This window comes from Amphiprion ocellaris, chromosome 20 (assembly GCF_022539595.1).
Source record: "Amphiprion ocellaris isolate individual 3 ecotype Okinawa chromosome 20, ASM2253959v1, whole genome shotgun sequence".
Lineage (NCBI taxonomy): Eukaryota > Metazoa > Chordata > Actinopteri > Pomacentridae > Amphiprion > Amphiprion ocellaris.
In genome coordinates, this window is record NC_072785.1 from 18787849 (window position 1) to 18802047 (window position 14199).

Below are 14199 nucleotides of genomic sequence, written 5' to 3' on the forward strand. Positions count from 1 at the left end.
GTTTTGGAAAATATTACTTCCCATGACACTAATTCCCCAGCATCAAAGCATGTCAATCCACAATTGCTATTCTAACAAGAGTCAAATCAAATCAAAGCAACTTGAATAATTGATCAGTTATTGCTGTATCACAGCCCACTCTTTGGTAATCAGAGAGAATGCTGAATCACTGCAGCCTTTGACTCTTGTGTTACGTCTGTGTTGTGAAGTTAGCGTGGAGAAAAGCATGATTGATGGGGATTACCATGAGTTTCTCTGGGTCTTTAAAGCTTTCCTAGCAGATTTCATTGTAAGGCTGTGGTGTTGCAACATGAAAAGGAGTATCGGCATATGTATATACAGCCCAAAAACACACACCTACACTTTAAAAGTCAATCACAAAGAAATGGACAAAAGCACGCGGACATGCACAGAAGAATTAGGGATGCATAAGCTTGCTGTGATGCTTTCTATCTAAGACGTGCACTCAGCCATACGGACACGAACGCACGCTCAAACACACACTGATAAAAGTCATTCATCTCCCCTCCAAACGCAGCATACACCATCCACCAAACGGAGTCGATGGGTTAATTAAGTCTTGGAGGGGTTTGATATTTTTAGACGTCTAATTAATGAACGGAACGCCAGAGGACAGGCACAAGCTGTGGTGAGATTTGTTTAATTTGGATTTGCTGATAAACTGGGCAGATAGTAGGGTGTCTCCCTGTGAAGATTTACAAAAAAAAAAAGAAAAAGGTGGGCAGCAGTGTACACGTATGGAGCCTGAGCATTCTTAGTGGAGCTGAAATACGGATGCATGTGAACATGTGCTGCTCACTTTAACCTATAAATCCCACCAGGAGAAGATGTGAAATCAGACGACTGCATGTTCTGCGAAGATTTGATGACTCGGTTCTTCCTCAATTAACATGAGACTGATCGTCTTTTGTTGAGCAGTGCATATTATGATGATGACGTGAAGCCCTTTGTGAATATGAGGTTTTGTGGGAGCTGTGTGAAACTTCACAGCACCAGTGCGAAGCTTCATATTCAAAGTTTCACAATAACAGAACTTTTATTTCCTTTAATCAACTCGATTCTGTTCAATAAATAAGAAACGTCTTCGAGAAAATGATTTTTCTACATTCTATTATGAGACTTTTATAGCTCACCAGGGTCTGACCACATCTCTTGGTATGAGCCCAACCTGATTAGGTCCTTCAGTGTTGCCAAAAATGTTGCATGTTCTACCAATATTAGAAAGATATCAAAATACCCTGCCATTAAAAACGAAACTATATCTCATTTTAATAGTGCCTGTACTACAAGAATGACTGTGCTTTAATAGAAGCCATATTTTCTATGAGTTGCGTTGTTTTGCGACATCGGGGCAGTGTGTGCAGTGTTTTGCTTCCATTCTCTGCAAGCATAGTGGATGCAACATTTCTTTCTCTCATAAGCACAGTGCCGCTTTCATGGTGGCAAAACTAGAAGCATCTCTGCAAAGTACAAGTGCACTTGGCGACCATCCACAAACTGTGAAACAGATGCAAAAAGTAAAATATGCCATTATTTTGGTGACATAGTCAAACTCTCGTACATCGTCTGTAAAAGAAGCTTTAACTATGTTGACCAGAGGAGTCAACATATTCAGCTTGGCAAAGTATCTAGCTGACAGCCATGACCACTTGTTTAGAGAGCAACTTAGTTCACCAATGCTGTTTGAGGAGGCAAAGAAGGGCAGTGACAGCCGTTCAATTTGGCTTCATATTTTAAATTAACCCACTAATGTGGGCATGCAGCATTCATATTGGTGACGCCAATTTTACGACAGCTTGCACACTGCTAAAAATTAAGCGTTCACAAGTATGCAGATGAACGACACAAGTTAATAATAAATAATAGTTCATAAAGCATTAGCTGAATTATTGCAGACAGAGTGAAAGGTGGTGGTGGTAATAAATTTATTAAGAAAATCTTGTTCCATCATTCCGACATACGGCATTTGTGGTGTTAAGACACATTTCACATGGGAATTAGCTGGTGAGTGCAGCAGACGAATACGTCATCACGTGACGCTGTACGAGGAAGACAGCTTTGTTTACATTCGCCGATTGTATGCCACTTTATGTACATATGTGAGTTTCAATTTATGGTGAAAATCAAGTTATGTTGCGCCGTAGGAACGGTATTCTGACATAAGTCGAAGACCCCCTGTAAATCACTAGCAACATAATGATCTGCATTAAAATTGTTCATCTATTTTCTTTAGTTTTTTTTTTTAAACAATAAAAAAACTAATTCCATGTTCTGTCATAAGGAACTTACATAATGTTACTTCTCCTGTTGTTTTCATTGTGGTATCATATTGATATGTTTAAGCAGGTATCGCAATGAAGTCAGTATTTTGGTGTTATGACAAAACTTCCTGCCAATAAATGAACTCGGTGAAATTGCTCACCAGTATCTCATAGCTGGATTATGTAGACATTGGCATATTAGCTTTGTGTCTACCTTTGCTTTCGGTGATTTGATCTGCAGCTCTGTGGGAAGCCAATGGGAATGTGATGTGTATAAGTGTGTGTGTGTGTGTGTGTGTGTGTGTGTGTGTGTGTGTGTGTGTGTGTGTGTGCTGGGTGGTGGGGCTAGGCAGGCCTCAGCCAATCCTCCTGCAGTGCAGCAGTGCATTTCATTGATTAACTCTGCGGCTCTATCTATAAACCCACTAAGAAACATAAGTCACTGCTATTAAGAGAAGAAATAGAGTGAGATAGACAGAGATGGATACAGAGAGAGAGAGAGAGAGAGAGATGTGTAGGACGGATACAGTGCAGAAAGATGGAGAGTGAGGAAGAGAGAGAATTAGAGAGCTCTTACAGGTTCAATCATTGGTAATCCCACCCACCACCAGCCTGCAGCCTCTCATTTCCTCCCACAAGATTACACGGATACTACGGGTGTGTTGGAACAGGTACGTATTCGCTTGTTTTTTTCTGTTTGAACGCCAACCATACGCCCACCAATGACTTCTTCTCTCGTGTTCCTCTTTCACACATATACTACCACATGTGCAACATTTAGAAGTCTCTATGGAAGTCTTGTCCTCATGCTGTTTGTTTACTGACACCTTATTTTTATCAGATGTTAGCATGGAAGTGTAAACAGAAACCCTCAATAATAGAAGGAAAAGGAAACAGTCATGTGCTACTAGCTGCTGCATCTTTTTCTAATCCTGTCCTCTTGATTTCAACAGTTACCTGAAGCAGCGCCAGAGCCAGTTCTTAATGCAAGTCTAACGCTAAACATGTGGCAAAGAATGCAGTTCAAAACATTTTTCTGATATATTGTTTTGATATGTTTAACATCTTGGTTCAGAATTTAAGTATGCTATCATTGCACAAAGTTGAGCAGAAGCTGGTGGGAGGTAAAGTCAAGAGGTCATCAAAGCATGGAGGGTTAATCATCTCTGCAAAATGAACAACTTTACAAAAGTTTGCAGCAGCCATCCTGTTGAGACATTTCACTGGAGACCTAAAAACTTACTGGGGCACAAGGGGAATCCGAAATTAGAAGGATCTATGCTCTGGGAACTGTAACTGTCTCTACAAATTTCATGCCAATTCATCCAGTAGTAATTGAAATATCTCAGAGTTGACCAAAGCGTTGTGGTGTTAACTTGATTTTACATAAAACCGTGTCAAGTGTCCGCCGTTTTGATAAAATCCTTGAAGGACAGGACAAGAGAAATAAATTCAGTCAAAACTCATCGAACCCTTCACCGTAGTAGTGTTGTGAAGAGCTGTCTCAAGAGGCCAAGAGGAAACAAACCCTTTCAGAGCAAAAAAGGTGAAGAATCCTTGACAGAAAAAGAGCAGTACCAAAAGGACATGCTTTCCTTTTGATAAATTTAAAACACTATTGTTGGGTTTTGATGGCAGACATAAGAAGGGGATAAGATTTCCTCTTGTTGTGATGACTCTTCTCTCGTCTATACCTGCCCTCCTGTTTCAAAACTCACTTTCACTATCATATTTTCACCCATCCACATATTACAAATACTTTTTCTTCTGCCCTGCAAATATGATGTTTTAATTGTTGCAATACAACTGTGTGAGCAGCCTCACCATTGTTGCAAGCTTTGGATCATGTAGTAGCACCTGCTCATCGAAAATGTATTCTTTTTGGAAGGGCAATAATTGATTTTACATAAGGATTTTGTAGAGATTTGAAGTACTCCTTTTACTGGAAAATCTATATCTATTGTCTGGATTTAACCCATAAATAAGTGACCAAAACAGATTTTGTGACAAGGACAAAAACTCCACAAGGTCAGAATGAATTCAGGAGGATCTGGCCATTGGTTTCCTTGCTAAAGTTGAAGCCATTGTAGAAATGACTTCAATGTTTTTGACACTTTATTAAAATGAAAGTTTACAAATGCACAGAGCACTTATTTATTTAGAATTGCTTCAGTTCTTTTAGACATTTTGTACATTTGGTTAAGGAGGATCGGCAAAGTAAGAACTGCATTGTACAGTGTCACTGTGTAGCTTCTTACACACATGACAATAAACCTCTTGAATCTTGAATCTTTTCAATGACTGACAAATTAGGACTAACAAACCTAACGAACAAATCAGGTTTGGACTTTCTGTATCAGTGTTTTTCTTTAGAATCAGTGTCCTTTTAAAACACGCATGGCTAAATTATTCCAATTTTGCAGGTTCACATCATGTTGCGTACAGTAGTTTCACAGTTAGAGCACTGTTGTAGGTGAACTACTGTGTTCAAGTTGCAGCAAACAAGGAGGTGTGAGTGAAGAGAGAGGACTTCATACATTTACATATTCTAAAGGAATCAACGTGACCATTTTAAGACAGAAAGAGACCATTTTCATGAAAAAAACATGTCTAAATATGTAACACTGGTACAACACACAGATGAGTTTTTAGGTATTTAATTGAGAGGGACTTTAAGAAAATCTTTGGCATGAGCTTGCTCCCCATCACTATTCCTGATTCTGCTTGTCACAGTCCACATGAGCTGCTACACTCAAGATGTGTTGAATAAATGGGAGACTAATCGACTAATTGGCCCTGGATTCTCCTCTGCATAACTCCCACATACATACACAGCCTACGCCATATTACTGGCTATTAAGGCTAATGTGCCAGCAAACAATTACCTACTTTCACATCCAGCAGATATGCAACATTGTTTGTGACTAAAACCCCGTTGTTTGTGGCTTTTTCCAATACTGACCCTTCATTTACCCCTGTAGTGGTCTTCACTAGGTCCTGACAAAAACATATTTAGCTTCTTTGCTTTCTAGAGTTTTACTTTGCTCACCAGCTTTTATTAGTATGCTACATGTTGATGAAATTATACCATGCAATGGGTTTATGTATTAATAAATCATTTTTCAATAAAATGTCTGGCCACAGGAGACTGATAAGGACTGTTCATGCAAACATAACAGATGGAAAAGAGCGAGAGAGACAAACACTTCAAATCGAAGACATGACAAATCAGGTCCAATACAATGAATGTCTGGAGGACTATTTAACACCTTCACATTCTCCAAACTCAGACTATCAGATGCTACAAGTCCAAACCTAAGCCCTGGGCTGTGTTTGCTCCAAATGGTGTGAACTGCTATGTAAAAAGACACTATCAGACAGAAGAATTCTTGGCAAGAAAATGCAACCAAAGCAGCAAATGTAGCTATTAAACCCTTCGAGAATTACAACTGACTATTAAACTGTTATTGCCCTGCAACCTCCTTGTAGAATCAAAGCAAACTTGAGGTTTAAGATAATAAAACACAAATACAGGGAGATGCTTGCTGACATGGTGGTAACCACAAAGTCACATCGTTGCTTCAGGCAACGGAGATGAGTAACATTTAGCGACAAACTGCTGTCTGATCCTCAGGTTCCTGGGAAAATATCTGACTAAAAAGTGGTTCATGGCCTGATTGCTATCTGGGAACTCTTTAATGAAATGTTAGGGAACCCCTGTGTGTGTAGGTGTGTGTTCCTGTAGTCTTCCGTCACAGTGCCACTTGTGTTTCTGCTGCTCTGCACTTTCCTTCTGTATTTTAATCAGCAGACTTTCTGCCTCTCAAGCGCCACCTTTGGCAAGCCAACATGGCAATTAATTGGCCTATTAAATCCCTTCGCAATGCCCTATCAGCAAAACTATCAAAAGACTAATCCTCTCATTGTACCACACTACTGTATGCAGGGAGAGAACAGGCTTGAGTTTGCTAGAGCAGCTGTCTTAATCTGGGCTGAGTGTTGTCAGTAGGACAAAGTTACTGTTGTCTTAAGTTATGCACTGGGTGCAAGAAAGCTGGAGGATGCATGATTACAGGTACTGTAGATCAGGCATGTGACAGAGGAAGGGTGGCCCACACACCCACAGTATACATGCAAATGGCAAATAAAAAAAAAATGTAACACCTCTCAGTAGTTACACTATTTCTAGCTTCAACAGTAGAGTACTGCTTCTTAAGAGCTATCAAACACTATAGAAGGACTACAAAAAAAAGTGCAACAAAAGTAAACACACCTGGGATCACTGACATACAAGTTAGAAAACCTGTAATTATTGAAACTAAATTGAGTCCATCTATGATTTTAAGTTAGTTTTATTGCATCAGCACAGGTAAAAAATGGCCCATGAACCAGTATTTTCTGTTTCTACATCATGGCTCCACATGGAACAGAACTGCCAACGAAATTTAAAAATCTGATTTTGAGATTTCACAAAGATGGAAAAGGATACAGAAATATCGGTGATCAACTAAAAATCAGTGGAAACACAGTAGCAGCAGTAAGCAGGATGTACAAGCTAAGCCTTAGTACCATTAATCACAGCTGAAAAGGCTGTCCTTCTAAAATGACGCCATGACAGTGTGGTACTTGCACAGTCTAGCTCGGAAAATCAGACAGGCAGTTGCTTCAGACTTGGTACAGTGGTAATCAGTGGAAATTTGGAGTTTCCTTAATAGCTTACACACTATGAAAGACATTGCGTAACATGAGCTTCTACTGACAGCATCCAGGTTAAAAAAAAAAACAAGAAAACTTTGTTTGCTTATTGGGAAAAACTGCAAGATACAACTTCACTACAGATCATAAAAAGAAGCCTACTGAATATCTGTTGCGTTCCGATGGAATCCAGCAGGTTTGGCATGAACCTGACACGGTGAATCCATAATCCAAACAGTGAAGCACAGAAGTAGGAGAGTGATGATATGGGGCTGTATCAGTACAAAAGGAGATAACATTCTTGTGGATACACAAAAATACTACATGATGACTCCCAGTCCGCAGAAACTTGGCAGAAGAGGAATAATACAGCATGACAAGGATCAAGAGCACACTACCAAAACTTTACAAGAGTTTCTGAAGTAGAAAAAAGTGGAAACAATGACCTGGCCAAGTATGCTGCATGAGTTAAACCCAGTAGAACACATTTGAAGTATTTTACAAAGGAAGGTAAAGCAGCACAACTCTGGCAGAACTTCCCACCATAAATTTGTGCAACCTTGCTATCCTCCTTATGCTTTTAATATAGTGAATCTACGATGTCTGCTTTTATTTTACATAAGAGCAAAAAACTCTATCTACTATTCAACTTAGAAATAATATAGCTTCTGTTAGGTAACACAATTTTGAATAATTAGACATTTAAATGATATTGCACAGGGGTGTACTCACTGTGTTTATACTGTATATGCACATTGGGTTTGTCTGTCGCCATTAGCAGATGAATATCACAATTACCTTGTTTCATTAATATGAAGCTCATAACTCATGAAGGAATAACAACACGTGTGTGTGTGTGTCTTGGGGAGGGCTAATTAAACCTAATTTGTGAAACGACAGGGAGCAATGGCTAATGCCAGGTCTGATTCCCCCACATTTGTCATTTCAGAGAAAGAGCAGCCAATATTAATCTATCTCTGTCTTGTCCATTGTCCAGTTCATTGATCTCTTATACATGTGCTATCCCACTCACACACACCAAGACTGCACGCCAACACATTAATATGCAAACACCTGTGGCTATATCCACACTAATATGTTTTCTTTTTAAAAACAAAAACAATCTCCGGCCAGATGAGTGTCTCAGAACCCTTAAGGAAATAATCTCCAATTATACTAACACACATGAAAATGCGTTCCACGTGGCCATTCTCATACACTGGGAATACAATGGAGGAAGATAAATAAAAACAAAAAAAAAAAGACCAGAGATTTCTTTTAGGGGTCAACTGATTATTAGCCAACTGGTTATCAAATCCAATACCCCATATGTTTTCAACTATTCGTAGTTTTTATAGTAAAATTACTGATAAAATAAATGTATACATGTGCTACTAAGACTTGATGCTTCTTCCCTTTATCTATTGTCACTACTCTATGATCTTGAGCAATTCCCCACCAATAGCAACTTTCTGACTGGTGATATGTTATGAGTAATAGCCTATCAACACTGAGTCAAATGTTTTCAATGCTAAATATAAATTAAGGCATTTCTCCAACGTTTTGCAATGGAGTTTGTGCTATACTGAACTTTGACAACAAGATTTTCTTTTGTACTGAAAATGTTAATCGGTTATCAGTGTCCTTAATTACGAATAACTGGTATCAACCCTGAAAAACAGATATCAGGAACACAGTGAGGTAGAAATGCTGCTAGCATCAACACCAAGGTCAGCAATGCCTAATTTGTTACCTATTTTTGAAATAACCGCTCGCAATCAAGACTGATGTCTTTCTTTTCTTTCGGAAGTGTCAGAAAGGGCTAGGCTTCTTAAAATGCCAGACTGGGGTGGATGCTAGGCATACATGTAGCAAAAATTATGCATTTTAAAACTTTGTGTGGATGGAGCCTCAGTAAGACAAATCATTGTGTTGGCAGTCTCATACTTTTACAACACTTCAGAAGTTTTTTATTTCCTCCATCATCAACCAAGGACACAAACAAGGTGACGAGCACATCATCAAACCATCTGGTATGCGATAAACAGCAAAAACACCTCCCCACATCCACTGTCAGTCGCACACAGACAGACACTGAGCACACACTCTCTCTGGATACAGTTTATGCTGTTACAGTGCAGACAGTTGTGGCCAATCCCAATTCTGCAGCAGCAGGAAGTGAATACTCTCAATGTGACCCCTCGGTGTGTGCAGAGGATCATTCCTGACTATTGGGTCTATCTGTCTGCCTGACTGCTCCTGCTGATGAGCAGCAATAGTAGCCATGGGGAGCGAAAACAGCCATCTCCTTTCTCTGTTTTGCTTTGTTTCCTGCCCTCTGCTTCCAGGAGCATCTAAATGCATCCACAGAGCCATAAACCTCACCCGTATGCATCTCCAACTTTCTCTCCCTCATCTCCTTTAATACATCTTCTCTGAGAGGTCCCTGAGAGGGCATTGATTCTCCTCCAGGGAGGGAAGATGTGTCACACTCTGTACGGCTTGGATTGATAACGCTGAGCTAAATATAGCCCTGCGGCAGGAGGCAGGGGAGGAGGGTATTTTTAGAAGTGTTTATAGTGCCGCGACTCGGACACTACCTCAGCTGAATGACCAAATGGAAGGGAGGAAGAGGTGGGGGCACTAACCACTGCGACTCCCCCATTGAGAGATTACTGCACTTACTGGAATTGTTAAAAAAAAAAAAAAAAAAAAAAGTGGATGAGTGCACTGTCTGACTGATTCAATGTGATGATCAGTTATGCTTAAAAATATGCTAGTCAAAAGGAGTCCTCCTGAGAAACTTTCTGTTGATGTAAACTTAGATGGACTGCTTTCTTTGGCTCCATTGGCTGATTAGAGTAATGTATTGGCTTTCCATTTACAACAGTCTGTAATCCATACAACACACTTTGTGCTTAGAGCGCTGAGTCTCCAAGTCCTCTTTCCCAGTGCGCTGAAGTGCTCATTTTATTTTGGCTGCAGGCGGTACTTACATGACACTATCAGATCTCACATTGTTATATATAGTATTTTCAGCAGCATTGTTACGGAATCTATTTTTCCCTGCTTGGATTTGCAATTTGGGATTCATAAGTATGCTTTCTTATTTCATTCACCCTTCAGCATGCATATAAAACCTGTGAAACACTTCTGTGGAAAGTGCTGACTCATTCTGAATTGATCCCCATGGTGCTATGGGGTCTCCTGCAGAGCCAATCATGGGCCTGGGCTAAATGCTAACTTTTTTTTTTTTTTCCAGAGTGAGACTGATGCAAAATCGGAGCAAAACAGAATGGTAAAAATAAACATTGATTTCTGTTCTTTTATTCTCATACTGGCAACTCTTCCCCTCCGGCACAGATGATTTACAGAGTTAATTGATTTGTCCTGCTGTGCTGGTCCTTTCTACTGCCAACCACATGCTAAGCCATAGGCAGAGGTTCACATTCTGATATCCAGGGCAGCGACAGACAAAATACTGTCTTTCAGATCAATCAGAAATCCAGCTGAGATGAGCAACTTTTCTTCTTTTGTTGATTGACTGACAATGTCTCTCGAAAACTGTGTTGTGCAGTGCATGCTTATGGTTTTGGAACTGATGCTTGTCTTTGTGCTACAGCCGTTGGAGTTCTTTTGAATATTACATTATTTTTAATGGATGCTCAATCGATGTAGTAACAGAGAGAAATAAAAGAATATTTTCTTCAGTTGTTCACCTGCATCATGTCAGACATGTCTTGATGCAAATGTGCATCTACTTCTTTCACCAATTTCTTCAAATACTCATCATCCAACACACAGAGGAATTCATTTGTATTGGTCTATGATTGTGTCCAGTCAAGTGGCCTCAAAAGTATTGGAACAGTTGTATTGTTACAACCCCGGTGGCACCTTCCTTCCTTGTGGTGAATCATTCCTGTTTTGTGTATGTAAATGAGTTTGTGTGGGCTCCTGACCATGAGGTTTCTTTGCATTCTCCACATCCAGCTTGTCATCTTGGCTGATTGGCCTGCAGCTCCAGCCCTCGTTTCTTTCCCTATCCTTGTGACTGATTAGACACAGACTGAGCTCCAATCAAGCTGCAGCATCACTACACCTGGGTTTAAAAGTAAAATGTTTAGGCTGTTGTGATTTAATATGTCACTACTATGCATGTTCTTGTCCCTAAGTATTGTATGTAATTCTGTAACACTTGCTAGCAGCTTGTGTTGTGACCTGTTGGCTTTATGTTCTTAGCCACATAGTAGCTTTTACTAGTAGCTCAGCGCTTTCTGGTTTCTGTAATGAGGCACTCATTTAACTGTTTGCAGATTGGGCCATGGGAAGCTTTTCCACCACATCCACATTAGGTTGACGGTTTGTCTGTTAGGCAGACTAGTAGCAGGCTGGTGCTGATTTTGTATTGCACTTTAGGTATGGGAGTTTAGGTGTTTTCTTTTACCCCCCATCCCCTTTCTTTTTTAGCAAGTTGACACATCTTTAGCCCTCTGTAATTTTTGATATCTTTCACTGATTCAGCAGCACCCACGAGTCCTCTTTTTGTATTTTTGCCTCCGTGGTTTGCTAATTATATTGCTAAGCAGTTGACAACGCTGCTCAACAAAAACAGTAAGTATTATGTTGCTTTCCCTATCCCTAGTCGAGCTGGAACCAAATGACATACTTATGGTTACTACTGACTGAGAGGCACAATACCGTTCACTAAATAAAAGAACTCAAACTCACCTGTAGATAGTGACAGGGCCTGAGGTTGGGCTTGAGGTCTGTGGGCGTCATGGGTTTCTCCAGGTTGAGTGAGGACTTCCTGTAGGCTTCCTTGGCTTGGCTGACCGTTAGCGTTGACCAGGAGCTCCTCTTCATGAACTTGCCTTCGGGTGCCATGCTTATGCTCTCACAGGCTGAGCACTTGACGTCGTTGTTGCTCTTGGAGGTCTTTAGTGACAGGTCTCCCCCCAGATGGCCATGCATTGAGTCGGGGTAACAGTGACTGATGTGGTCCACAGGATGCCGTGACATGACGCTCGGTGTTCTGTACGTGCTGTCACTATCAAGGTTGTCATCGGAACTCCACCAACCTCCTGAGCGCTGCTTGCCGCTGCCATCAGATTTACGATCTTTGCTCTTGCTGCGTTTGCTGTGTTTGTGGTGGCCTTGGTGGTGGTGATGGTGGTGGTGTGAGCTGTCCCTGTGTGAGTCGCTTTTGGTCCCGTTCATCTTGGAGGAACCTTCCAGGGAGTGCGACTTTGTGAAGAGCTTCTGTACCGAGTGGACTAAGTGGCGGATTCGCCCGGGGCTTTCGTTGCGCTGCTCTGTAGTTGTGGTTGTGGTGGAAGTGCGTTGGTACTGCAATGTGTGGAAGCCGTCCCGGTGCAGCGGCATCTGTTTCTCAAATTGGTCCAGGAGGTTGGCTGGGATTCGGTTCATTTTGCCACTGCCACCACGCGAGGATGAGCCACCGTCGTCGTGGGAATCCCTGCCGCCAGACGTGTTTCCACCGTTGTCCCGCGAAGCACTGCCGTAGTGCATGCGGGGGAAAGTGCTACTAGAGATGGAGTGATCAGTGGCTGACATGGACACCGGCATCACCATGCATTCGGAGTGGATGGAGCTTCGTGGGGAGCAGCGGTGGTGGCCATCAAGGGGGCAGCTCTCGGTGGGACTGAGGAGGTAGGAGGGGGGCCGTGAGTCGCCATGGTGGAGGTGGTGGTCCAGGGAATGGTCGCAATCAGCCAGGCCGCAGGTGTGGACGGAGGTGGGAGAGGTGAGCTGGAGCTGGGCTGGGCGGCCGCCTGAGAGACCCTTCATGTTCCTGGGTGGAGGGGAGTAGCTGTCCTCATCGAAGTACTGTGAGGGCGACCATGAATACTGTTGGTCTGAAAGCAAGTACCAGAGAAACCAAAAGAGAGAGAGAGAGATCGTTACATCACACCCAGGGTAGAAAAGCCTTTTACTAGAAAAAGAAATGCATTTCACACTTAATGAGGAGAAAAAAAGCTTAGGACCAAATCACATACAAGTTGGTCATTATCCACCATACTCTCACTCTCCACATCTATTTCAAATACAGGGCACGTAGAAGGAAAAAAAAAACAGTCAAAAAGTAGCACATCTGAAATGTGGCAGTGCAATTCACAGATTGCACAGACAAAATCTCAGGCTTCCTATTTTTCTCCTTCTATTCAGGTCTGAGGTGGCATACCGCTATAGAGACGGGGAGGGGGGAAGAGAATGAAAGAACGAGAAGGGCAGGCAACAGGTAGGATCCCACATTGCCATTTATCCAATGCAAAGTGAAATAATAGCCTATCACTCCGTGGTGCTGGTGTCATCCGTCAAAGCCCTGAGGAGTGCGCTGTGAGGCGTACGGCAGGATGGGAGTCCTTGGGAGGCAATCGCCAAATGCACCCTCCCTCTCTCTTTCTGTTGGCCATGTAGTCGGAGATTAAAAACCAATTCTGTGTGATCGGTCACCAAGGGCAAACGTCCCAGCTCTCTATTCAGATGTATTTAACTTAATCACAGGTATGGTTTACTTTATCTTTATGCCTTGCCACTGTCGACTCCCGCTCTAATTACATGTCAGAATCATGTCAGGACAATGTGGGTTAAAATTCCACCTGTTATTGTAGCATTATATTATTTACGATCCCACAAATAATCAATCTATTCAATGTGACATTACTTTTGAAACAATTTGTGGAATAAATCCTGAATGCAGTCTGAAGGCCTTCAACTGGCTAACAAACGCTCAACAAATAAGGTATTTTTTTAAAAGGTTTAAAAATCCCATGCGGTATTAGCTTGCTTTATTTCATAAAATAAGGATCTATTTGAGTGGTCTTCTTTGTTCGTTTTCATTATTCCTCTATAAGGGCTGCATATAGCAGAAGAAAAACACATCCAGGTCTTTTTCAAACTTATCTGTATCCTGTCCTATGAAACAGGAAACAAACAAACAAACAGAATAATCATATCTCAGCTCTATTGTTTGCCAATGAAACAAACCCATGCACTTTCACTCCCACTGTAACCCCATAAAATGAAGGAGAGTTTTCATGAGCTACCATGGAAGGGGAGATATGGAGAGCTTGAAACAAAATATAGCACTTCTGAATCAATATATTAACAACTCAATAAGTTCTAAAACTATTGCCATAAACCTATTTTTGATACCTTAATCCACATAATATTGTGGCCATCTCAGTCACGATTGTTCAGG

The 14199-nt window shown here is 41.3% G+C and overlaps 1 protein-coding gene across 10 annotated transcripts in view; it reads right to left on the reverse strand.

The window, feature by feature from the left end:
• dlgap2a (discs, large (Drosophila) homolog-associated protein 2a) overlaps positions 1 to 14199 on the reverse strand; it is a 195818-nt gene that overhangs the window by 52273 nt on the left and 129346 nt on the right. For all 10 annotated transcript variants that reach the window (XM_055006171.1, XM_035948891.2, XM_035948892.2 and 7 more), the window contains one exon: positions 11706 to 12853. In XM_055006171.1, coding sequence (XP_054862146.1) covers positions 11706 to 12853 — 1148 coding nt within the window. The remainder of the gene's footprint in view (positions 1 to 11705; positions 12854 to 14199) is intronic.